Genomic DNA, 27,036 nt, shown 5'->3' with positions numbered 1-27,036 from the left:
CACGGCCTGGAGGGGGTCGTGTGGTCCCCACGGCCTGGAGGGGGTCGTGTGGTCCCCACGGCCTGGAGGGGGACATGTGAGTCTGGGGGTCTGGCGGCAGTAGTGTGATCTTGGGTTCTGGGGGGTATCGTGTAATCCCGGGTGTCGTGTGGTCTTGGAGGGGGGGAGGCGTTGGGTGATCCCAGCTTCTGGGGGGGTGCCGTGCGATCCCGGCTTTCTGGGGTTGTTTTGCCACAAGTACTTAAAGGACTCGGCTACGGCTTTAAAGAAGGCGATTAATTTTATTACAATAATTAAATGATTACAGAAAACAGGAAATAGTGTGATACTGCGTACACTTTTGCATAATATAAATCACAAAGGTAAAGTTCTTACACTGCACACTACATAAGCAAAAAGCAAAACTTCACCAGGAATAGCAGCATCATCTGTCTGGAAACATCAACCGTGAGAAGCAAACGGCGAAGACAGAAATTCCTGGGAAATCCACGCTGTGCAGCCACACGGGCGTCCCCTCCGATCCACAGGTTGACAGGCTTCTGTCTTCGCTGACATCTTCTCCAGCTTATGTATTGTTTATGAAAAAACAAATTCTTGCGTAACCAAGTGTTACATAAACTCTAACAAATTCTGTTTGTCCAATACAATATCTGTCTTCTGATGTCAAATTACACCGGACCAATACATCACCGGATATGACGTCCCCAAATTCTCCTGATACCGGGTATCGCACCATTCTATGAACGCGACATTTCACCAAACATTAATAGCGAAACGATGCAGTAATTGGATGCGTACACGTTCCCACTGAAGAGCCGCGCGGTATTATAAACATGCACCGTTCTCACCGGTGATAATTGGGTGAATATTATACACATGCTCCGTTCTCATCGGTGATAATTGGGTGAATATTATAAACATGCACCGCTCTCACCGGTGATAATTGGGTGAATATTATACACATGCTCCGTTCTCATCGGTGATAATTGGGTGAATATTATAAACATGCGCCGTTCTCATCGGTGATAATTGGGTGAATATTATAAACATGCACCGCTCTCACCGGTGATAATTGGGTGAATATTATACACATGCGCCGTTCTCACCGGTGATAATTGGGTGAATATTATACACATGCGCCGCTCTCACCGGTGATAATTGGGTGAATATTATACACATGCACCGCTCTCACCGGTGATAATTGGGTGAATATTATACACATGCGCCGTTCTCACCGGTGATAATTGGGTGAATATTATACACATGCACCGCTCTCACCGGTGATAATTGGGTGAATATTATAAACATGCACCGCTCTCACCGGTGATAATTGGGTGAATATTATAAACATGCACCGCTCTCACCGGTGATAATTGGGTGAATATTATAAACATGCACCGCTCTCACCGGTGATAATTGGGTGAATATTATAAACATGCGCCGTTCTCACCGGTGATAATTGGGTGAATATTATAAACATGCGCCGTTCTCACCGGTGATAATTGGGTGAATATTATAAACATGCGCCGCTCTTACCGGTGATAATTGGGTGAATATTATAAACATGCGCCGCTCTTACCGGTGATAATTGGGTGAATATTATAAACATGCGCCGCTCTTACCGGTGATAATTGGGTGAATATTATACACATGCGCCGCTCTTACCGGTGATAATTGGGTGAATATTATACACATGCGCCGTTCTTACCGGTGATAATTGGGTGAATATTATACACATGCGCCGCTCTCACCGGTGATAATTGGGTGAATATTATACACATGCGCCGCTCTCACCGGTGATAATTGGGTGAATATTATACACATGCTCCGTTCTCACCGGTGATAATTGGGTGAATATTATAAACATGCGCCGCTCTCACCGGTGATAATTTGGTGAATATTATACACATGCGCCGCTCTCACCGGTGATAATTGGGTGAATATTATACACATGCGCCGCTCTCACCGGTGATAATTGGGTGAATATTATACACATGCTCCGTTCTCACCGGTGATAATTGGGTGAATATTATAAACATGCGCCGCTCTCACCGGTGATAATTGGGTGAATATTATACACATGCGCCGTTCTTACCGGTGATAATTGGGTGAATATTATACACATGCTCCGTTCTCACCGGTGATAATTGGGTGAATATTATAAACATGCGCCGCTCTTACCGGTGATAATTGGGTGAATATTATACACATGCGCCGTTCTTACCGGTGATAATTGGGTGAATATTATACACATGCGCCGTTCTTACCGGTGATAATTGGGTGAATATTATACACATGCGCCGTTCTTACCGGTGATAATTGGGTGAATATTATACACATGCTCCGTTCTCACCGGTGATAATTGGGTGAATATTATAAACATGCGCCGCTCTCACCGGTGATAATTGGGTGAATATTATAAACATGCGCCGTTCTCACCGGTGATAATTGGGTGAATATTATAAACATGCGCCGCTCTTACCGGTGATAATTGGGTGAATATTATACACATGCGCCGTTCTTACCGGTGATAATTGGGTGAATATTATACACATGCTCCGTTCTCACCGGTGATAATTGGGTGAATATTATACACATGCTCCGTTCTCACCGGTGATAATTGGGTGAATATTATAAACATGCGCCGCTCTTACCGGTGATAATTGGGTGAATATTATACACATGCGCCGTTCTTACCGGTGATAATTGGGTGAATATTATACACATGCGCCGTTCTTACCGGTGATAATTGGGTGAATATTATACACATGCGCCGCTCTTACCGGTGATAATTGGGTGAATATTATACACATGCTCCGTTCTCACCGGTGATAATTGGGTGAATATTATAAACATGCGCCGCTCTCACCGGTGATAATTGGGTGAATATTATAAACATGCGCCGCTCTTACCGGTGATAATTGGGTGAATATTATACACATGCGCCGTTCTTACCGGTGATAATTGGGTGAATATTATACACATGCTCCGTTCTCACCGGTGATAATTGGGTGAATATTATAAACATGCTCCGTTCTCACCGGTGATAATTGGGTGAATATTATACACATGCGCCGTTCTTACCGGTGATAATTGGGTGAATATTATACACATGCGCCGCTCTTACCGGTGATAATTGGGTGAATATTATACACATGCGCCGTTCTTACCGGTGATAATTGGGTGAATATTATACACATGCGCCGCTCTCGGTAAATACTGATGGAGTTATCGAGTCTCCGGGTGTTTAGGAAGATTACAGAAGATACAAAGCGAATATGAGCTGAGCTGTTATTGATTAATATCTTGAAGGTTCCTTAAAGGCAGGTACCAATATGGATTCCTGATGGTCATTAATATCTTGGCACTGCAGGGGTGTCGTGCGATCCCGGCTTCCGGGGGTCCTGCCGTTGCTGTGTGCTGATAATCCTGTTATTTCGTTACATCTAGCCCTGTGTGAGTACATTCACGCCTCTAGAGACAGAGATGGCCCCGGACGGTTCCAGTCCTGTGCGCCGGAAGGTAATCGGAGGAGCTGGAGCCGCACCCGTCACACTAAAACCGCTGGAGAGCCGTGACCTCCGCGGGCAGCGGCTGCGGGTGACTGTCCAGCTGCCGTGGGTGACTGTCCAGCTGCCATGCAGAGTTCTGCAAAAGCCGGTGGTAAGATGTAGCCCCAGGTGGTAAGACTGTCATTAATGGGGCAGCGTAGCATCCTGCGCAGCTGCCGCGTGGCCGACACCTCAGATCTGTCTGTGCTCTTCACAGAGCGAGTCCTGCCGCCATCTAGGATATTTTGACTCTGGTCATCATTTTAAGATCTCCGTCTTCTGTCAGTGAATGGTAACATTAGGGGTGACGGCACAGCGGAGCCTGTGGGGATTTTATTTTTACTTAAAGATAATTTGTACAGTTGGATTTATTTAGCACTATTCGGCTTTTATAGGCCGTTTGTTCCGCTGTTGGCTGCAGAATGAGTTAACGTGCAGCCTGTCAGTGAGCTGTGTTACCATCACACACCATAGGAATGGAGAGCTGAACTGTGAACCTACAAACTGCAGCTCGCTGATGGATTCTTACATAACTCAACCATTTAAGTGAGAAAAAAAAGCCCCAAAGGTGTCCATGACCTTTACAAGGTATCCTGGGAGATTTCTGCAATGGTTTCCATTTACTGTCAGCAAGCAGAGATTGCGAAATGGTGAAAAGCTAAAACCGGTGACCGCGGACATCCAAGATGGAGGCTGAGACGTGGCCTGTGAGCAGCAGCGCTGGGCGTGATCACCGCGGTATTGTGGCCCCTCGTCTGCTCCTGGGCTACATCTGTGGAGTCAGTGACCGCCGCCGCTGCCGGAGGTCCCAGAGCTGCCCGGCCTCTTACTGACCGGGAGCGCGCTCGCTCTCTTTTTTTTGTTTTTTCTCTTTCTCTTTTTTTTTCTCGCCCCTGCTCTTTCTTTCTCTTTCTCTCTCTTACTCTGTTTCATTCTTTGTTTCCTTCTCTTTCTCTCGCCCCCAGCTCATTTTTTTGCCCCCCAGCTCTTTCTTTCTCTTTCTCTCTCGCCCCCCGCTCTCTTTCTCTCTCCCCCCCCGCTCTTTTTCTTTCTCCCTCTGTCTCTCTTTTTTTTTTCTCTTTTTCTCTCGCCCCCAGCTCTCTTTTTCTCTCGCCCCAGCTCTCTTTTTCTCTCGCCCCAGCTCTCTTTTTCTCTCGCCCCAGCTCTCTTTTTCTCTCGCCCTCTGCTCTCTTTTTCTCTCGCCCTCTGCTCTCTTTTTCTCTCGCCCTCTGCTCTCTTTTTCTCTCGCCCTCTGCTCTCTTTTTCTCTCGCCCTCTGCTCTCTTTTTCTCTCGCCCTCTGCTCTTTTTCTCTCGCCCTCTGCTCTCTTTTTCTCTCGCCCTCTGCTCTCTTTTTCTCTCGCCCTCTGCTCTCTTTTTCTCTCGCCCTCTGCTCTCTTTTTCTCTCGCCCTCTGCTCTCTTTTTCTCTCGCCCTCTGCTCTTTTTCTCTCGCCCTCTGCTCTTTTTCTCTCGCCCTCTGCTCTTTTTCTCTCGCCCTCTGCTCTTTTTCTCTCGCCCTCTGCTCTTTTTCTCTCGCCCTCTGCTCTTTTTCTCTCGCCCTCTGCCCTTTTTCTCTCGCCCTCTGCCCTTTTTCTCTCGCCCCCGCCCTTTTTCTCTCGCCCCCGCCCTTTTTCTCTCGCCCCCGCCCTTTTTCTCTCGCCCCCGCCCTTTTTCTCTCGCCCCCGCCCTTTTTCTCTCGCCCCCGCCCTTTTTCTCTCGCCCCCGCCCTTTTTCTCTCGCCCCCGCCCTTTTTCTCTCGCCCCCGCCCTTTTTCTCTCGCCCCCGCCCTTTTTCTCTCGCCCCCGCCCTTTTTCTCTCGCCCCCGCCCTTTTTCTCTCGCCCCCGCCCTTTTTCTCTCGCCCCCGCCCTTTTTCTCTCGCCCCCGCCCTTTTTCTCTCGCCCCCGCCCTTTTTCTCTCGCCCCCGCCCTTTTTCTCTCGCCCCCGCCCTTTTTCTCTCGCCCCCGCCCTTTTTCTCTCGCCCCCGCCCTTTTTCTCTCGCCCCCGCCCTTTTTCTCTCGCCCCCGCCCTTTTTCTCTCGCCCCCGCCCTTTTTCTCTCGCCCCCGCCCTTTTTCTCTCGCCCCCGCCCTTTTTCTCTCGCCCCCGCCCTTTTTCTCTCGCCCCCGCCCTTTTTCTCTCGCCCCCGCCCTTTTTCTCTCGCCCCCGCCCTTTTTCTCTCGCCCCCGCCCTTTTTCTCTCGCCCCCGCCCTTTTTCTCTCGCCCCCGCCCTTTTTCTCTCGCCCCCGCCCTTTTTCTCTCGCCCCCGCCCTTTTTCTCTCGCCCCCGCCCTTTTTCTCTCGCCCCCGCCCTTTTTCTCTCGCCCCCGCCCTTTTTCTCTCGCCCCTCCCATTCTCTTTCTCTCGCCCCTCCCATTCTCTTTCTCTCGCCCCTCCCATTCTCTTTCTCTCGCCCCTCCCATTCTCTTTCTCTCGCCCCTCCCATTCTCTTTCTCTCGCCCCTCCCATTCTCTTTCTCTCGCCCCTCCCATTCTCTTTCTCTCGCCCCTCCCATTCTCTTTCTCTCGCCCCTCCCATTCTCTTTCTCTCGCCCCTCCCATTCTCTTTCTCTCGCCCCTCCCATTCTCTTTCTCTCGCCCCTCCCATTCTCTTTCTCTCGCCCCTCCCATTCTCTTTCTCTCGCCCCTCCCATTCTCTTTCTCTCGCCCCTCCCATTCTCTTTCTCTCGCCCCTCCCATTCTCTTTCTCTCGCCCCTCCCATTCTCTTTCTCTCGCCCCTCCCATTCTCTTTCTCTCGCCCCTCCCATTCTCTTTCTCTCGCCCCTCCCATTCTCTTTCTCTCGCCCCTCCCATTCTCTTTCTCTCGCCCCTCCCATTCTCTTTCTCTCGCCCCTCCCATTCTCTTTCTCTCGCCCCTCCCATTCTCTTTCTCTCGCCCCTCCCATTCTCTTTCTCTCGCCCCTCCCATTCTCTTTCTCTCGCCCCTCCCATTCTCTTTCTCTCGCCCCTCCCATTCTCTTTCTCTCGCCCCTCCCATTCTCTTTCTCTCGCCCCTCCCATTCTCTTTCTCTCGCCCCTCCCATTCTCTTTCTCTCGCCCCTCCCATTCTCTTTCTCTCGCCCCTCCCATTCTCTTTCTCTCGCCCCTCCCATTCTCTTTCTCTCGCCCCTCCCATTCTCTTTCTCTCGCCCCTCCCATTCTCTTTCTCTCGCCCCTCCCATTCTCTTTCTCTCGCCCCTCCCATTCTCTTTCTCTCGCCCCTCCCATTCTCTTTCTCTCGCCCCTCCCATTCTCTTTCTCTCGCCCCTCCCATTCTCTTTCTCTCGCCCCTCCCATTCTCTTTCTCTCGCCCCTCCCATTCTCTTTCTCTCGCCCCTCCCATTCTCTTTCTCTCGCCCCTCCCATTCTCTTTCTCTCGCCCCTCCCATTCTCTTTCTCTCGCCCCTCCCATTCTCTTTCTCTCGCCCCTCCCATTCTCTTTCTCTCGCCCCTCTGCTCTTTTTCTTTTTCTCTCGCCCCTCCCACTCTCTCTTTCTCTCGCCCCCGCTCTCTTTTTCTCTCGCCCTCTGCTCTTTTTCTCTCGCCCCTCCCATTCTCTCTTTCTCTCGCCCTCTGCTCTTTTTCTTTTTCTCTCGCCCCTCCCACTCTCTCTTTCTCTCGCCCCCGCTCTCTCTTTTTCTCTCGCCCCTCCCACTCTCTCTTTCTCTCGCCCTCTGCTCTTTCTTTTTCTCTCGCCCCTCCCACTCTCTTTCTCTCGCCCTCTGCTCTCTCTTTTTCTCTTGCATTCCCCCGCTCTCTTTTTCTCTCGCCCTCTGCTCTCTTTTTCTTTTTCTCTCGCCCCTCCCACTCTCTCTCTTTCTCTCGCCCTCTGCTCTCTTTCTCTCGCCCCCTGCGTTGCTATCTCCGGCCCCCGGCGATGTTGCGATGCTCGCACTCGTCTCACTTTGTTCTTGCGCTCTGGACTTTCCGTCTTCTGCTTTTTCTAGTCTCTTCCTGTGTGTTTGTCCTGATTTTGGCTTTTTAGCTTTCTAATCCGTCTGTACTTTCGCTGCTAATGATATCAGTGAATGAAGTGGGCGACGTTGTAGACCGTTAGTCCCCGGACCCCCGACCCAGAGATCATGCTCCTTATTGAATTGCCCCAGAGCTCTCATCCTGCCCATAATATGGCTGCAGGCAATGATGTGGGATCGGGGGGGTCTCCATCCCTCTCTCTTTTTCTCTCGCATTCCCCCGCTCTTTCTCTCGCCCCAGCTCTCTTTCTCTCTCGCCCCCAGCTCTCTTTTTCTCTCGCCCTCTGCTCTCTTTTTCTCTCGCCCTCTGCTCTCTTTTTCTCTCGCCCTCTGCTCTTTTTCTCTCGCCCCCAGCTCTCTTTTTCTTTTGCCCCCAGCTCTTTTTCTCTCGCCCCAGCTCTTTTTCTCTCGCCCCAGCTCTTTTTCTCTCGCCCACCGCTCTTTTTCTCTCGCCCACCGCTCTTTTTCTCTCGCCCACCGCTCTTTTTCTCTCGCCCACCGCTCTTTTTCTCTCGCCCACCGCTCTTTTTCTCTCGCCCACCGCTCTTTTTCTCTCGCCCACCGCTCTTTTTCTCTCGCCCACCGCTCTTTTTCTCTCGCCCACCGCTCTTTTTCTCTCGCCCACCGCTCTTTTTCTCTCGCCCACCGCTCTTTTTCTCTCGCCCCCAGCTTTCTCTCGCCCCGCTCTTTTTTTCTCGCATTCCCCCGCTCTTTTTCTCTCGCCCTCTGCTCTCTTTTTCTCTCGCGCTCTGCTCTCTTTTTCTCTCGCCCTCTGCTCTCTTTTTCTCTCGCCCTCTGCTCTCTTTTTCTCTCGCCCTCTGCTCTCTTTTTTTCTCGCGCTCTGCTCTTTTTCTCTCGCCCTCTGCTCTCTTTTTCTCTCGCCCTCTGCTCTCTTTTTCTCTCGCCCTCTGCTCTTTTTCTCTCGCCCTCTGCTTTCTTTTTCTCTCGCCCTCTGCTCTCTTTTTCTCTCGCCCTCTGCTCTCTTTTTCTCTCGCCCTCTGCTCTCTTTTTCTCTCGCCCACTGCTCTCTTTTTCTCTCGCCCCCGCTCTCTTTTTCTCTCGCCCTCTGCTCTCTTTTTCTCTCGCCCCCGCTCTCTTTTTCTCTCGCCCCCGCTGTTTTTCTCTCGCCCCCGCTGTTTTTCTCTCGCCCCCGCTGTTTTTCTCTCGCCCCCAGCTCTTTCTCTCGCCCCGCTCTCTCTTTTTCTCTCGCATTCCCCCGCTCTCTTTCTCTCGCCCCAGCTCTTTCTCTCACCCCCAGCTCTCTTTTTCTCTCGCCCTCTGCTCTTTTTCTCTCGCCCTCTGCTCTCTTTTTCACTCGCCCCCAGCTCTCTTTTTCTCTCGCCCCAGCTCTTTTTCTCTCGCCCTCTGCTCTCTTTTTCTCTCGCCCACCGCTCTTTTTCTCTCGCCCACCGCTCTTTCTCTCGCCCCGCTCTCTTTTTCTCTCGCCCCCAGCTTTCTCTCGCCCCGCTCTCTTTTTTCTCGCATTCCCCCGCTCTTTCTCTCGCCCCCAGCTCTTTCTTTCTCTCTCGCCTCCGCTCTCTCTTTTTCTCTCGCATTCCCCCGCTCTCTTTTTCTCTCGCCCTCTGCTCTCTTTTTCTTTTTCTCTCGCCCCTCCCACTCTCTCTTTTTCTCTCGCCCCACCGCGCTCTCTTTTTCTCTCGCCCTCTGCTCTCTTTTTCTTTTTCTCTCGCCCCTCCCATTCTCTTTCTCTCGCCCTCTGCTCTTTCTCTCGCCCTCTGCTCTCTTTTTCTTTTTCTCTCGCCCCTCCCACTCTCTCTTTCTCTCGCCCCCGCTCTTTTTCTCTCGCCCCCAGCTTTCTCTCTCGCCCCCAGCTCTCTCTTTCTCTCTCGCATTCCCCCGCTCTCTTTTTCTCTCGCCCTCTGCTCTCTTTTTCTTTTTCTCTTGCCCCTCCCATTCTCTTTCTCTCGCCCTCTGCTCTTTTTCTCTCGCCCTCTGCTCTTTTTCTTTTTCTCTCGCCCCTCCCACTCTCTTTCTCTCGCCCCCGCTCTCTCTTTTTCTCTCGCATTCCCCCGCTCTCTTTTTCTCTCGCCCTCTGCTCTTTTTCTTTTTCTCTCGCCCCTCCCACTCTCTCTCTTTCTCTCGCCCTCTGCTCTCTTTTTCTTTTCCTCTCGCCCCTCCCACTCTCTCTCTTTCTCTCGCCCCGCTCTCTTTTTCTCTCGCCCCCAGCTTTCTCTCTCGCCCCCAGCTCTTTCTCTCTCGCATTCCCCCGCTCTTTTTCTCTCGCCCTCTGCTCTTTTTCTCTCGCCCCTCCCATTCTCTTTCTCTCGCCCTCTGCTCTTTTTCTCTCGCCCTCTGCTCTTTTTCTCTCGCCCTCTGCTCTTTTTCTCTCGCCCTCTGCTCTTTTTCTCTCGCCCTCTGCTCTTTTTCTCTCGCCCTCTGCTCTTTTTCTCTCGCCCTCTGCTCTCTTTTTCTCTCGCCCTCTGCTCTCTTTTTCTCTCGCCCTCTGCTCTCTTTTTCTCTCGCCCTCTGCTCTCTTTTTCTCTCGCCCTCTGCTCTTTTTCTCTCGCCCTCTGCTCTTTTTCTCTCGCCCTCTGCTCTTTTTCTCTCGCCCTCTGCTCTTTTTCTCTCGCCCTCTGCTCTTTTTCTCTCGCCCTCTGCGCTCTTTTTCTCTCGCCCTCTGCGCTCTTTTTCTCTCGCCCTCTGCTCTTTTTCTCTCGCCCTCTGCTCTCTTTTTCTCTCGCCCCCAGCTCTTTCTCTCGCATTCCCCAGCTCTTTCTCTCTCGCCCCCAGCTCTCTTTTTCTCGCCCTCTGCTCTTTTTCTCTCGCCCTCTGCTCTTTTTCTCTCGCCCTCTGCTCTTTTTCTCTCGCCCTCTGCTCTTTTTCTCTCGCCCTCTGCTCTTTTTCTCTCGCCCTCTGCTCTTTTTCTCTCGCCCTCTGCTCTTTTTCTCTCGCCCTCTGCTCTTTTTCTCTCGCCCCCCGCTCTTTTTCTCTCGCCCCCCGCTCTTTTTCTCTCGCCCCCGCTCTATTTTTCTCTCGCCCCCAGCTCTTTCTCTCGCCCCGATCTCTCTTTTTCTCTCGCATTCCCCCGCTCTCTTTCTCTCGCCCCAGCTCTCTTTTTCTCTCGCCCTCTGCTCTTTTTCTCTCGCCCTCTGCTCTTTTTCACTCGCCCCCAGCTCTCTTTTTCTCTCGCCCCAGCTCTTTTTCTCTCGCTCTCTGCTCTCTTTTTCTCTCGCCCACCGCTCTTTTTCTCTCGCCCACCGCTCTTTCTCTCGCCCCGCTCTCTTTTTCTCTCGCCCCCAGCTTTCTCTCGCCCGCTCTCTTTTTTCTCGCATTCCCCCGCTCTTTTTCTCTCGCCCCCAGCTCTTTCTTTCTCTCTCGCCTCCGCTCTCTCTTTTTCTCTCGCATTCCCCCGCTCTTTTTCTCTCGCCCCAGCTCTCTTTTTCTCTCGCCCCACCGCGCTCTCTTTTTCTCTCGCCCTCTGCTCTTTTTCTTTTTCTCTCGCCCCTCCCATTCTCTTTCTCTCGCCCTCTGCTCTTTCTCTCGCCCTCTGCTCTCTTTTTCTTTTTCTCTCGCCCCTCCCACTCTTTCTCTCGCCCCCGCTCTCTTTTTCTCTCGCCCCCAGCTTTCTCTCTCGCATTCCCCTGCTCTCTCTTTCTCTCTCGCATTCCCCTGCTCTCTTTTTCTCTCGCCCTCTGCTCTCTTTTTCTTTTTCTCTTGCCCCTCCCATTCTCTCTTTCTCTCGCCCTCTGCTCTTTTTCTCTCGCCCTCTGCTCTTTTTCTTTTTCTCTCGCCCCTCCCACTCTCTCTCTTTCTCTCGCCCTCTGCTCTCTTTTTCTTTTCCTCTCGCCCCTCCCACTCTCTCTTTCTCTCGCCCCGCTCTTTTTCTCTCGCCCCCAGCTTTCTCTCTCGCCCCCAGCTCTCTTTCTCTCTCGCATTCCCCCGCTCTCTTTTTCTCTCGCCCTCTGCTCTTTTTCTCTCGCCCCTCCCATTCTCTCTTTCTCTCGCCCTCTGCTCTTTTTCTCTCACCCTCTGCTCTCTTTTTTTCTTTTTCTCTCGCCCCTCCCACTCTCTCTTTCTCTCGCCCCCGCTCTCTCTTTTTCTCTCGCCCCTCCCACTCTCTCTTTCTCTCGCCCTCTGCTCTTTTTCTTTTTCTCTCGCCCCTCCCACTCTCTCTTTCTCTCGCCCTCTGCTCTCTCTTTTTCTCTCGCATTCCCCCGCTCTCTTTTTCTCTCGCCCTCTGCTCTCTTTTTCTTTTTCTCTCACCCCTCCCACTCTCTCTCTTTCTCTCGCCCTCTGCTCTCTTTCTCTCGCCCCCTGCGTTGCTATCTCCGGCCCCCGGCGATGTTGCGATGCTCGCACTCGTCTCACTTTGTTCTTGCGCTCTGGACTTTCCGTCTTCTGCTTTTTCTAGTCTCTTCCTGTGTGTTTGTCCTGATTTTGGCTTTTTAGCTTTCTAATCCGTCTGTACTTTCGCTGCTGATGATATCAGTGAATGAAGTGGGCGACGTTGTAGACCGTTAGTCCCCGGACCCCCGACCCAGAGATCATGCTCCTTATTGAATTGCCCCAGAGCTCTCATCCTGCCCATAATATGAATGCAGGCAATGATGTGGGGTCGGGGGTCTCCATCCCTATATATAATATAATATGAATGGTTTTTAACCCCTCCAGTTACCAGTGATGAGGACCCCCCGGGCTGTCCGTCATCCACTCCCCCATTTCTGTGCTGGTATCATGGCGGTGCTGCCGCCGTCTGCTTGGAGAACTCTCCACTAACGCACTTTCCTCTGTGAGCAGGTGGCGCTCTGCCCTCTCCTGTGTCGCTGATCGCTGCCCCCTCTCCCTCACGGAGAACCTGCGGCTTCTCTAACCTGTCGGCTTCTTTCATGGTTTCCTTCCAGGAGAAAATTTCGAGCAGACCCCCCTCCGGCGCACTTTTAAGTCGAAGGTTTTAGCCCGGTATCCGGAAAATGTGGAGTGGAACGCGTTTGACCAGGATGCGGTGGGCATGGTATGTGTGCTGTGCCCCTGGGGGAAGGGTGTGGCCCTGGAGGATGGGTGTGGCCCTGGGAGGAGGGTGTGGTCCTGGCGGAAGGGTGTGGCCCTGGCGGAAGGGTGTGGCCCTGGGAGGAGGGTGTGGCCCTGGGGGAAGGGTGTGGCCCTGGGGGAAGGGTGTGGCCCTGGGGGAAGGGTGTGGCCCTGGGAGGAGGGTGTGGCCCTGGGAGGAGGGTTTGCCCCTCCCAGCTGGGAGGAGGGTGTGGCCCTGGGGGGAAGGGTCTGGCCCTGGGGGGAAGGGTGTGGCCCTGGGGGGAAGGGTGTGGCCCTGGGGGGAAGGGTGTGGCCCTGGGAGGAAGGGTGTGGCCCTGGGGGGAAGGGTGTGGCCCTGGGGGAAGGTTCTGCAGCTTTTACCTTATTCCTTATCCTGATCTTGCATGATATTAAACTCTAATCACATCCGGAGCTTCGAACATCGACCAGAGCTGCAGTCACACATCCTCTCTTTACATTTTAATGCACAAGTCACACCCAGAGCTGCAGTCACACATTCTCTCTTTACTTTCTAATGCACAAGTCACACCCAGAGCTGCAGTCACACGTCGTCTCTTAACTTTCTAGTACACAAGTCACTTCCAGAGCTGCATTCACTATCCACTGATGGGCAGCCAACAACATATCTGAGCAGCTGCAGTGTTGTGGCTGCCTCCAGGAGACAGGGGTGCGCTTATTTGTACATTTTAGCTGTTTGGAGCACTACATCTCCCACCATGCAGCCCAGTAGGGCATGCTCTTCACACAGAGTTTTGGCTGCTGCTTTGGGTGTGACTGGAGACGTTGTGGTGTCTTGCAGCTGTGTATGCCCAAGGGCTTATCATTCAGGACTCAGGCCGACTGCCGGGACCCTCAGTTTCATTCCTTCATCATCACCCGGGAGGACGGATCCAGGACGTTCGGTTTTGCGCTCACCTTCTTCGAGGAAGTCACCAGCAAGCAGATCTGTAGCGCCATGCAGACGCTGTACCACATGCACAACGCGGAGTATGACATCATCCACATGTCGGCCACCAACGGCTCGCACCGAGCGGAGGACGACAACGACTCCTCTGTCGCCAAACTGCAGAGGTTCAACTCCTACGACATCACCCGCGACACCCTGTACGTCTCCAAGTGCATCTGTCTCATCGCCCCCATGTCCTTCATGACGGCGTGTAAGAAGGTCCTGGAGCAGCTGCACCAGGCCGTCACCTCCCCGCAGCCGCCGCCGCTGCCACTGGAGAGCTACATCTACAACCTCCTCTACGAGGTTCCTCTGCCGCCCACTGGGAGGTCCCTGAAGTTCTCCGGGGTCTACGGCCCGATTATATGTCAGCGGCCGAGCACCAACGAGTTACCCCTGTTTGACTTTCCTGTAAACGAGGTGTTCGAGTTACTGGGCGTAGAAAACGTCGTGCAGCTCTTCACCTGCGCCCTCCTGGAGTTCCAGATCCTCCTCTACTCTCAGCGTGAGTCGCCGTAAGGTCACGTGTCATTATAGCCACGTGTTCCTGTACATAGGGGCGGTATTATAACAGTTATATCCCTGTACATAGGGGCGGTATTATAACAGTTATATCCCTGTACATAGGGGCGGTATTATAGCAGTTATATCCCTGTACATAGGGGCGGTATTATAGTAGTTATATTCTTGTACATAGGAGCAGTATTATAGTAGTTATATTCTTGTACATAGGAGCAGTATTATAGTAGTTATATTCTTGTATATAGGAGCAGTATTATAGTATATTCTTGTACATAGGAGCAGTATTATAGTAGTTATATTCTTGTACATAGGGGCAGTATTATAGTAGTTATATTCTTGTACATAGGGGCAGTATTATAGTAGTTATATTCTTGTACATAGGAGCAGTATTATAGTAGTTATATTCTTGTACATAGGGGCAGTATTATAGTAGTTATATTCTTGTACATAGGTGGCAGTATTATAGTAATTATATTCTTGTACATAGGAGCAGTATTATAGTAGTTATATTCTTGTACATAGGAGCAGTATTATAGTAGTTATATTCTTGTACATAGGGGCAGTATTATAGTAGTTATATTCTTGTACATAGGGGGCAGTATTATAGTAGTTATATTCTTGTACATAGGAGCAGTATTATAGTAGTTATATTCTTGTACATAGGGGCAGTATTATAGTAGTTATATTCTTGTACATAGGGGCAGTATTATAGTAGTTATATTCTTGTACATAGGGACAGTATTATAGTAGTTATATTCTTGTACATAGGGGCAGTATTATAGTAGTTATATTCTTGTACATAGGAGCAGTATTATAGTAGTTATATTCTTGTACATAGGAGCAATATTATAGTAGTTATATTCTTGTACATAGGAGCAGTATTATAGTAGTTATATTCTTGTATATAGGAGCAGTGTTATAGTAGTTATATTCTTGTACATAGGGGCAGTGTTATAGTAGTTATATTCTTGTACATAGGAGCAGTATTATAGTAGTTATATTCTTGTACATAGGAGCAGTATTATAGTAGTTATATTCTTGTATATAGGGAGCAGTATTATAGTAGTTATATTCTTGCACATAGGAGCAGTATTATAATAGTTATACTCTTGTACATAGGAGCAGTAATATAGTAGTTATATTCTTGTACATAGGGACAGTATTATAGTAGTTATATTCTTGTATATAGGGAGCAGTATTATAGTAGTTATATTCTTGTACATAGGAGCAGTATTATAGTAGTTATATTCTTGTACATAGGGGCAGTATTATAGTAGTTACATTCTTGTACATAGGGGCAGTATTATAGTAGTTATATTCTTGTACATAGGAGCAGTATTATAGTAGTTATATTCTTGTACATAGGAGCAGTATTATAGTAGTTATGTTCTTGTACATAGGAGCAGTATTATAGTAGTTATGTTCTTCTACATAGGAGCAGTACTATAGTAGTTATGTTCTTCTACATAGGAGCAGTATTATAGTAGTTATATTCTTGCACATAGGGGCAGTATTATAGTAGTTATATTCTTGTACATAGGAGCAGTATTATAGTAGTTATATTCTTGTACATAGGAGCAGTACTATAGTAGTTATATTCTTGTACATAGGAGCAGTATTATAGTAGTTATATTCTTGTACATAGGAGCAGTATTATAGTAGTTATATTCTTGTACATAGGAGCAGTATTATAGTAGTTATATTCTTGCACATAGGGGCAGTATTATAGTAGTTATATTCTTGTACATAGGAGCTGTATTATAGTAGTTATATTCTTGTACATAGGAGCAGTATTATAGTAGTTATATTCTTGTACATAGGGGCAGTATTATAGTAGTTATATCCTTGTACATAGGGGGCAGTATTATAGTAGTTATATTCTTGTACATAGGAGCAGTATTATAGTAGTTATATTCTTGTACATAGGAGCAGTATTATAGTAGTTATATTCTTGTACATAGGAGCAGTATTATAGTAGTTATATTCTTGTACATAGGAGCAGTATTATAGTAGTTATATTCCTGTACATAGGAGCAGTATTATAGTAGTTATATTCTTGTACATAGGAGCAGTATTATAGTAGTTATGTTCTTGTACATAGGGGGCAGTATTGTAGTAGTTTTTGTATTGTATGTTTGGGGCAGGATATGCTGTCCTCCTCCTTCTTGGACCCTCTCCTCAGCTGATTGACGGCTCTCTCTTGATTTTCAGATTACCAGAGATTAATGACGGTGGCGGAGACCATCACCGGCCTCATGTTTCCGTTCCAGTGGCAGCACGTCTACGTCCCCATCCTGCCGGCTTCCCTCCTGCACTTTCTCGATGCCCCGGTGCCATATTTGATGGGTTTACACTCCAATGGTTTGGATGACAGGTCGAAGCTGGAGCTGCCGCAGGAGGTAGGACCTACGGCCGGGTGGGGAGATGTCGGGCAGCCGTCATGGTTTCATGTGTTTTATTCTTTGACACCAAAAATCTCTGAGCGCTCTCCATACCGGTACAGGACAGCTTGTAGTTGTGCAGCTGACACTTCTGTATTCGGAGGAACTGGCTCCACTGATCCTCAGTGATCGGCAGATACAACATTGGACGGTGAATGTGCGCTGTAAAGGCGACGTCCTAGAATGTTCTAGAGAAGCCGCTGATGACTCTGAACAAGCAGAGCGAGAATCTAGAATCCCGATTGTTATGGACCTTTCAATGGATTCTTGTCCGCGGTGAATACAAAAGATGGTTTTTATAAAGGAATCTGATGACACCGCTGATCTCTGGTGATGGATAGGAGGCATTCTCAGTGATGTCACCGCTGATCTCTGGTGATGGATAGGAAACATTCTCAGTGATGTCACCGCTGATCTCTGGTGATGGATAGGAGGCATTCTCAGTGATGTCACCTCTGGTGATGGATAGGAGACATTCTCAGTGATGTCACCTCTGATCTCTGGTGATTGATAGGAGGCATTCTCAGTGATGTCACCGCTGATCTCTGGTGATGGATAGGAGGCATTCTCAGTGATGTCACCTCTGATCTCTGGTGATTGATAGGAGGCATTCTCAGTGATGACACCTCTAGTGATGGATAGGAGGCATTCTCAGTGATGTCACCTGATCTCTGGTGATGGATAGGAGGCATTCTCAGTGATGTCACCTCTGATCTCTGGTGATGGATAGGAGGCATTCTCAGTGATGTCACCTCTGATCTCTGGTGATGGATAGGAGGCATTCTCAGTGATGTCACTGCTGATCTCTGGTGATGGATAGGAGGCATTCTCAGTGATGTCACCTCTGATCTCTGGTGATGGATAGGAGGCATTCTCAGTGATGTCACCGCTGATCTCTGGTGATGGATAGGAGGCATTCTCAGTGATGTCACCTCTGATCTCCGGTGATGGATAGGAGGCATTCTCAGTGATGACACCTCTAGTGATGGATAGGAGGCATTCTCAGTGATGTCACCTCTGATCTCTGGTGATGGATAGGAGGCATTCTCAGTGATGTCACCGCTGATCTCTGGTGATGGATAGGAGGCATTCTCAGTGATGTCACCTCTGATCTCTGGTGATTGATAGGAGGCATTCTCAGTGATGACACCTCTAGTGATGGATAGGAGGCATTCTCAGTGATGTCACCTGATCTCTGGTGATGGATAGGAGGCATTCTCAGTGATGTCACCTCTGATCTCTGGTGATGGATAGGAGGCATTCTCAGTGATGTCACCTCTGATCTCTGGTGATGGATAGGAGGCATTCTCAGTGATGTCACCGCTGATCTCTGGTGATGGATAGGAGGCATTCTCAGTGATGTCACCTCTGATCTCCGGTGATGGATAGGAGGCATTCTCAGTGATGACACCTCTAGTGATGGATAGGAGGCATTCTCAGTGATGTCACCTCTGATCTCTGGTGATGGATAGGAGACATTCTCAATGATGTCACCGCTGATCTCTAGTGATGGATAGGAGACATTCTCAGTGATGTCACCGCTGATCTCTGGTGATGGATAGGAGACATTCTCAATGATGTCACCGCTGATCTCTGGTGATGGATAGGAGACATTCTCAGTGATGTCACCTCTGATCTCTGATGATGGATAGGAGGCATTCTCAGTGATGTCACCTCTGGTGATGGATAGGAGACATTCTCAGTGATGTCACCTCTGATCTCTGGTGATTGATAGGAGGCATTCTCAGTGATGTCACCTCTGATCTCTGGTGATTGATAGGAGGCATTCTCAGTGATGACACCTCTAGTGATGGATAGGAGGCATTCTCAGTGATGTCACCTGATCTCTGGTGATGGATAGGAGGCATTCTCAGTGATGTCACCTCTGATCTCTGGTGATGGATAGGAGGCATTCTCAGTGATGTCACCTCTGATCTCTGGTGATGGATAGGAGGCATTCTCAGTGATGTCACTGCTGATCTCTGGTGATGGATAGGAGGCATTCTCAGTGATGTCACCTCTGATCTCTGGTGATGGATAGGAGGCATTCTCAGTGATGTCACCGCTGATCTCTGGTGATGGATAGGAGGCATTCTCAGTGATGTCACCTCTGATCTCCGGTGATGGATAGGAGGCATTCTCAGTGATGACACCTCTAGTGATGGATAGGAGGCATTCTCAGTGATGTCACCTCTGATCTCTGGTGATGGATAGGAGGCATTCTCAGTGATGTCACCGCTGATCTCTGGTGATGGATAGGAGGCATTCTCAGTGATGTCACCTCTGATCTCTGGTGATTGATAGGAGGCATTCTCAGTGATGACACCTCTAGTGATGGATAGGAGGCATTCTCAGTGATGTCACCTGATCTCTGGTGATGGATAGGAGGCATTCTCAGTGATGTCACCTCTGATCTCTGGTGATGGATAGGAGGCATTCTCAGTGATGTCACCTCTGATCTCTGGTGATGGATAGGAGGCATTCTCAGTGATGTCACCGCTGATCTCTGGTGATGGATAGGAGGCATTCTCAGTGATGTCACCTCTGATCTCCGGTGATGGATAGGAGGCATTCTCAGTGATGACACCTCTAGTGATGGATAGGAGGCATTCTCAGTGATGTCACCTCTGATCTCTGGTGATGGATAGGAGGCATTCTCAGTGATGTCACCGCTGATCTCTGGTGATGGATAGGAGGCATTCTCAGTGATGTCAACTCTGATCTCTGGTGATGGATAGGAGGCATTCTCAGTGATGTCACCTCTGATCTCTGGTGATGGATAGGAGGCATTCTCAGTGATGTCACCTCTGATCTCTAGTGATGGATAGGAGACATTCTCAGTGATGTCACCGCTGATCTCTGGTGATGGATAGGAGGCATTCTCAGTGATGTCACCTCTGATCTCTGGTGATGGATAGGAGGCATTCTCAGTGATGTCACCTCTGATCTCCGGTGATGGATAGGAGGCATTCTCAGTGATGTCACCGCTGATCTCCGGTGATGGATAGGAGCCATTCTCAGTGATGTCACCGCTGATCTCCGGTGATGGATAGGAGGCATTCTCAGTGATGTCACCGCTGATCTCTGGTGATGGATAGGAGGCATTCTCAGTGATGTCACCTCTAATCTCCGGTGATGGATAGGAGGCATTCTCAGTGATGTCACCGCTGATCTCCGGTGATGGATAGGAGCCATTCTCAGTGATGTCACCGCTGATCTCTGGTGATGGATAGGAGCCATTCTCAGTGATGTCACCGCTGATCTCTGGTGATGGATAGGAGGCATTCTCAGTGATGTCACCTCTGATCTCCGGTGATGGATAGGAGGCATTCTCAGTGATGTCACCTCTGATCTCTGGTGATGGATAGGAGGCATTCTCAGTGATGTCACCTCTGGTGATGGATAGGAGGCATTCTCAGTGATGTCACCTCTGATCTCTGCTGATGGATAGGAGACATTCTCAGTGATGTCACCTCTGATCTCTGGTGATGGATAGGAGACATTCTCAGTGATGTCACCTCTGATCTCTGGTGATGGATAGGAGGCATTCTCAGTGATGTCACCTCTGATCTCTGGTGATGGATAGGAGGCATTCTCAGTGATGTCACCTCTGATCTCTGGTGATGGATAGGAGACATTCTCAGTGATGACACCTCTGGTGATGGATAGGAGGCATTCTCAGTGATGACACCTCTAGTGATGGATAGGAGGCATTCTCAGTGATGACACCTCTAGTGATGGATAGGAGACATTCTCAGTGATGTCACCTCTGATCTCTGGTGATGGATAGGAGACATTCTCAGTGATGTTACCGCTGATCTCTGGTGATGGATAGGAGGCATTCTCAGTGATGTCACCGCTGATCTCTGGTGATGGATAGGAGACATTCTCAATGATGTCACCGCTGATCTCTGGTGATGGATAGGAGACATTCTCAGTGATGTCACCGCTGATCTCTGGTGATGGATAGGAGGCATTCTCAGTGATGTCACCTCTGATCTCTGGTGATGGATAGGAGGCATTCTCAGTGATGACACCTCTGGTGATGGATAGGAGGCATTCTCAGTGATGTCACCTCTGATCTCTGGTGATGGATAGGAGACATTCTCAGTGATGTCACCTCTGATCTCTGGTGATGGATAGGAGCCATTCTCAGTGATGTCACCGCTGATCTCTAGTGATGGATAGGAGGCATTCTCAGTGATGACACCTCTGGTGATGGATAGGAGGCATTCTCAGTGATGTCACCGCTGATCTCTGGTGATGGATAGGAGACATTCTCAGTGATGTCACCGCTGATCTCTGGTGACGGATAGGAGGCATTCTCAGTGATGTCACCGCTGATCTCTAGTGATGGATAGGAGGCATTCTCAGTGATGACACCTCTGGTGATGGATAGGAGGCATTCTCAGTGATGTCACCTCTGATCTCTGGTGATGGATAGGAGGCATTCTCAGTGATGTCACCGCTGATCTCTAGTGATGGATAGGAGACATTCTCAGTGATGTCACCGCTGATCTCTAGTGATGGATAGGAGGCATTCTCAGTGATGTCACCTCTGATCTCTGGTGATGGATAGGAGACATTCTCAGTGATGTCACCTCTGATCTCTGGTGATGGATAGGAGACATTCTCAGTGATGTCACCGCTGATCTCTGGTGATGGATAGGAGGCATTCTCAGTGATGTCACCTCTGATCTCTAGTGATGGATAGGAGACATTCTCAGTGATGTCACCGCTGATCTCTGGTGATGTATAGGAGACATTCTCAGTGATGTCACTGCTGATCTCTGGTGATGGATAGGAGGCATTCTCAGTGATGTCACCTCTGATCTCTGGTGATGGATAGGAGGCATTCTCGGTGATGACACCGCTGATCTCTGGTGATGGATAGGAGGCATTCTCGGTGATGTCACCGCTGATCTCTGGTGATGGATAGGAGGCATTCTCAGTGATGTCACCGCTGATCTCTGGTGATGGATAGGAGACATTCTCAGTGATGTCACTGCTGATCTCTGGTGATGGATAGGAGGCATTCTCAGTGATGTCACCTCTGATCTCTGGTGATGGATAGGAGGCATTCTCGGTGATGACACCGCTGATCTCTGGTGATGGATAGGAGGCATTCTCGGTGATGTCACCGCTGATCTCTGGTGATGGATAGGAGGCATTCTCAGTGATGTCACCGCTGATCTCTGGTGATGGATAGGAGACATTCTCAGTGATGTCACCGCTGATCTCTGGTGATGGATAGGAGGCATTCTCAGTGATGTCACCGCTGATCTCTGGTGATGGATAGGAGACATTCTCAGTGATGTCACCGCTGATCTCTGGTGATGGATAGGAGGCATTCTCAGTGATGTCACCGCTGATCTCTGGTGATGGATAGGAGGCATTCTCAGTGATGTCACCTCTGATCTCTGGTGATGGATAGGAGACATTCTCAGTGATGTCACCGCTGATCTCTGGTGATGGATAGGAGGCATTCTCAGTGATGTCACCGCTGATCTCTGGTGATGGATAGGAGGCATTATCAGTGATGTCACCGCTGATCTCTGGTGATGGATAGGAGGCATTCTCAGTGATGTCACCGCTGATCTCTAGTGATGGATAGGAGGCATTCTCAGTGATGTCACCGCTGATCTCTGGTGATGGATAGGAGGCATTCTCAGTGATGTCACCGCTGATCTCTGGTGATGGATAGGAGACATTCTCGGTGATGTCACCGCTGATCTCTGGTGATGGATAGGAGGCATTCTCAGTGATGTTTGTATGTTGAGAACCTTTTCTCTTTGCTCTTGTTACCTTGTTGTGCCCGGTTTGTCTTACTGGGCCTCTGAGCCGTCATGTCCTCCCTTTCTTTAGGCCAACCTGTGCTTCGTGGACATTGATAACCATTTCATCGAGCTGCCAGAAGATCTTCCCCAGTTTCCCAATAAGCTGGAGTTCATCCAGGAGGTCTCGGAGGTCCTCATGTCTTTTGGGATTCCCCCTGAAGGAAATCTGCACTGCAGCGAGAGCGTCTCCAAACTGAAGAACATCAAGACAGTTGACCTGGTGTCCGACAAGAAGAACGGGAATCTGGCGGGGTCGCCGCTGCGCTCCCTCGAACTCCTGAGAGAGAATGAGACCCTGGCCCGGATACAGGCGCTGGTGAAGAGGACGGGGGTGAGCCTGGAGAAGGTGAGGGAGATCAGGGGGAGCAATAGAGTAACAATCTCTGCTTGCTGTCAGTACATGAGAAGATTACCTGTAGGTCTTAAGCTAAATGCTGGGACCTTTCTGCGTTTTTTCTTTGTCTACAGTATATCAGTATTCAGCCTGATTTTCGCTTTTCTTTCCTTGTAGGTGGATGTTAAAGAAGAGACCACCAGTAAGAAAGACGCGAAATTCCAGTGTGATGAGGAGGAGCTCCGCGTCCACCAGCTGAACATTCACATCCGGGAAGTGTTCGCCAACCGTTTCACCCAGATGTTTGCCGACTACGAGGTGTTTGTCATCCAGCCGAGCCAAGACAAGGAGTCCTGGTTCACGAACCGCGAGCAGATGCAGAACTACGACAAGGTGTGCAATGTTTCACATGTTTCAAGACCTCTGCTGGCTGTCAGTGTAGAGTTCAGTTCTCCTCCTGAGCGCTAATCAGGCTGAATACAACTGTAACAAATGCTCAGCTGTGTGAGCAGGTCTAGGTCAGGATGGGATGTCAGCCTCAGGTTGCCATTCACTGATGGCAAGTGGAGATTTTGTAAATGGTGAGAAATTGAAGCACAAAGTTTTTTTAAAATGTTGTAAAACTTCTTTATTTACAAGGATTGCCCTTTTTCTCATGGCCGTCTCTTTCCGTGCAGGCGTCCTTCCTCTCGGACCAGCCCGAGCCGTACTTGCCTTTCCTCTCACGTTTCTTGGAAACGCAGATGTTTGCCTCCTTCATTGACAATAAGATCTTGTGCCACGATGACGATGACAAAGACCCCATTTTACGAGTCTTCGATGTCAGAGTGGACAAGATCCGACTGTTAAACGTCCGGACGCCGACCCTGCGCACATCCATGTATCAGAAGTGCACGGCGTTCGAGGAAGCAGGTCGGGGCATTTACTTATGGGGTCAGCGGGAGTGTCTGGAAGTGCAGTGTGTTGCCAGGCGTGGATAGATGGCGGCAAGATAGGCAGGGGATGAGAGAGCGAGCGGGAGGGGGGGATGAGAGAGCGAGCGGGGGAGGGGGGATAAGAGAGCGAGGGGGATGAGAGAGCGAGCGGGAGGGGGGATGAGAGAGCGAGCGGGAGGGGGGATGAGAGAGCGAGCGGGAGGGGGGATGAGAGAGCGGGAGGGGGGATGAGAGAGCGAGTGGGATGAGAGAGCGAGCAGGAGGGTGGATGAGAGAGCGAGCGGGAGGGGGGATGAGAGAGCGAGCGGGAGGGGGGGATGAGAGAGCGGGAGGGGGGATGAGAGAGCGAGTGGGATGAGAGAGCGAGCGGGAGGGGGGGATGAGAGAGCGAGCGGGGGAGGGGGGATAAGAGAGCGAGTGGGATGAGAGAGCGAGCGGGAGGGTGGATGAGAGAGCGAGCGGGAGGGGGGATGAGAGAGCGAGCGGGAGGGGGGATGAGAGAGCGAGCGGGGGGGGGATGAGAGAGCGGGAGGGGGGATGAGAGAGCGAGTGGGATGAGAGCGAGCGGGACGGGGGAATGAGAGAGCGAGTGGGATGAGAGCGAGTGGGAGGGGGGATGAGAGAGCGAGCGGGAGGGGGGATGAGAGAGCGAGCGGGAGGGGGGATGAGAGAGCGAGCGGGAGGGGGGATGAGAGAGCGGGAGGGGGGATGAGAGAGCGAGTGGGAGGGGGGATGAGAGAGCGAGTGGGATGAGAGCGAGCGGGACGGGGGGGATGAGAGAGCGAGTGGGATGAGAGCGAGTGGGAGGGGGGATGAGAGAGCGAGCGGGGGAGGGGGGATAAGAGCGAGTGGGATGAGAGCGAGCGGGAGGGTGGATGAGAGAGCGAGCGGGAGGGGGGATGAGAGAGCGAGCGGGAGGGGGGGATGAGAGAGCGGGAGGGGGGATGAGAGAGCGAGTGGGAGGGGGATGAGAGAGCGAGTGGGATGAGAGCGAGCGGGACGGGGGGATGAGAGAGCGAGTGGGATGAGAGCGAGTGGGAGGGGGGATGAGAGAGCGAGTGGGATGAGAGCGAGCGGGAGCGGGGATGAGAGAGGTAGAGGGGATGAGAGAGCGAGAGGGAGGGGGGTGAAAGAGCGGGGGGGATGAGAGAGCGAGGGGGGGGATGAGAGAGCGAGCGGGGGGGATGAGAGAGCGAGCAGGGGGGGATGAGAGAGCGAATGAGCGTGGAGGGGAGATGAGAGAACATGATCGGCACTGCACAGATATTACTTGTTTGATTGTCCTGTAGTGAAGGCCATTGAGCTACGACTCGCCAAGATCGATCACACCGCCATCCACCCGCATCTGCTGGATATGAAGATCGGCCAAGGGAAATATGAGCCGGGGTTCTTCCCTAGGCTGCAGTCTGATGTCTTGTCTTCAGGACCAGCAACAAACAAGTGAGAACCATCCTGGTGATGAGGGTGCTAATCCTGCTAGCTTTAGGGTCTGTGCACACGTTGCAGAGACGCAGCGATTTATTTTCCGCAGCGTGTCAATTTTTTTTTGTGCGGATTCCGCAGCGGTTTACACCTGCTCCATAATTGGAATCCGCAGGTGTAAAACTGAAGGTGGAATCGACACAAAATCCGCCAAAAAAATCGCGGTAATCCGCAGTGCGGTTTACCTGCGAATTTACCAAAATCAGTCCAGAAAAATCCGCAGGACTTTGGGCAACGTGTGCACGTAGCCTTATTCTCCGACAGGCGGCTGTGAGCTCAGGGGGATTGTGGCCCCTGTGTGGTCCTGGGGTAGAATCTTCTCATCTGATTACATGGTCGGGTCGGACGGACATTATAGTCTTTCTCTCCCTTCCGGGGTCCAAATGTAAAAGCCCCAAAATAACTTATAGTATCGGTCTATTCTACCTGATGGACACATTGTATCACACACCAATATTCGCCTTCAGATCTCCCCCTGCGCTTCTCAAAGGGGTTCTGCAGCAGCTGAGCCAAGGGACCTAATGCTCATTTTTTTCATGATCTGTTATAGATGGACAAAAAGGAACGCGCCGGCACAATGGAGACGGAAAGACAGACAGAAGCAGCACACGGAGCACCTCCGACTGGACAATGACCAGAGGGAGGTGAGGGTACAGCAACGAGCGCTCCGCCTGTACATTCATTCTATTCTCCTCTGTTATCAGCCATGTAACTAGGGAGAAGCAAATTGTGGTGATAATTGAGTGACCGGATGTGTAGAATCATCCCTGACCTCCATCATCTCTACCCTATATCACATATCTCCAGGGCTGAGACCCTCCTACGTGTCACTGTATCAGCCCCTCTTATAATGCTCCAGTACTGATATACTTTGGTTTGTGAAAGTATTCACCCCCTCTGGCTTTATACCTATTGTGTTACATTACAACCGGTGTGTAAATATTTGTATAATCCGCATTGTGTGTGATGTATCAGCACCGAATAGTCTACACTAACGAAGGGAGAAAAATATCGGCATAAATTACATGTATGGGATCAAATAACTAAATATTGGCATGTGCAAATGTATTCACCCCTTTTGCTTTGAAGTCTCTTGCTTAGTGACAGGACGTCCCCCTGTGTGCAATCTAAGTGTCACATTATTGTGTCAGTATATACACTTCACCTTATCAGAAAGGTCACAGAGGCTGCGGCACCACTAAACAAACACCACGATCATCAAGGAGATCTCCAAACGCCATGATCATCAAGGAGATCTCCAAACAGCACCACGAAGAGCAAGGAGATCTCCAAACAGCACCACGAAGAGCAAGGAGATCTTCAAACAGCACCACGAAGAGCAAGGAGATCTCCAAACAGCACCACGAAGAGCAAGGAGGATCTGTTTATACCAAGAAAGGTGACGGGCACAAGGGGGCATTCTTTGCGTCTGGAGGAGAGAAGGTTTTTCCACCAACATAGAAGAGGATTCTTTACTGTTAGGGCAGTGAGAATCTGGAATTGCTTGCCTGAGGAGGTGGTGATGGCGAACTCAGTCGAGGGGTTCAAGAGAGGCCTGGATGTCTTCCTGGAGCAGAACAATATTGTATCATACAATTATTAGGTTCTGTAGAAGGACGTAGATCTGGGGATTTATTATGATGGAATATAGGCTGAACTGGATGGACAAATGTCTTTTTTTGGCCTTACTAACTATGTTACTATGAGATCTCCAAACACCACCGTCAGGAACAAAGTTATTGAGAATCACAACTCGGGGTTGGGTTATTTAAAAAAAAAATAAACAAAAATCTCCCGTTTTCTGTTGATGCCTGAGACAACCATCAAATCCATTATCCTGACATGGGAAGAACACAGTACCACATAAACCCTGCCTAGAGAGGACGCCCACCAACACTGTCTGCCTGGGCAAGGAGAGCATTAATCGGAGAGGCCACACCGAGACCAAAGGTAAGCCTGAAGGAGTGGCAGAGTTCCCACGCAGAGACTGGAGTATCTGATCTGTCCATG

General features: G+C 50.2%; 1 protein-coding gene across 2 annotated transcripts in view; it reads left to right on the top strand.

The window, feature by feature from the left end:
• Window positions 1–27,036, top strand: part of DENND5A (DENN domain containing 5A) — a 54,498-nt gene that overhangs the window by 6,327 nt on the left and 21,135 nt on the right. Inside the window, exons 2-10 of one of the 2 annotated variants that reach the window (XM_069739715.1) lie at window positions 3,451–3,522; window positions 12,382–12,491; window positions 13,329–13,980; window positions 16,209–16,396; window positions 22,304–22,621; window positions 22,787–23,002; window positions 23,287–23,521; window positions 24,834–24,984; window positions 25,577–25,670. In XM_069739715.1, coding sequence (XP_069595816.1) covers window positions 3,451–3,522; window positions 12,382–12,491; window positions 13,329–13,980; window positions 16,209–16,396; window positions 22,304–22,621; window positions 22,787–23,002; window positions 23,287–23,521; window positions 24,834–24,984; window positions 25,577–25,670 — 2,036 coding nt within the window. The remainder of the gene's footprint in view (window positions 1–3,450; window positions 3,523–12,381; window positions 12,492–13,328; window positions 13,981–16,208; window positions 16,397–22,303; window positions 22,622–22,786; window positions 23,003–23,286; window positions 23,522–24,833; window positions 24,985–25,576; window positions 25,671–27,036) is intronic. The other variant, XM_069739716.1, reaches the window with a different exon arrangement.

Source organism: Ranitomeya imitator, chromosome 9 (genome assembly GCF_032444005.1).
Source record: "Ranitomeya imitator isolate aRanImi1 chromosome 9, aRanImi1.pri, whole genome shotgun sequence".
NCBI classification, from domain to species: Eukaryota; Metazoa; Chordata; class Amphibia; order Anura; family Dendrobatidae; genus Ranitomeya; species Ranitomeya imitator.
This window is presented reverse-complemented; position numbering and strand designations above follow the sequence as displayed.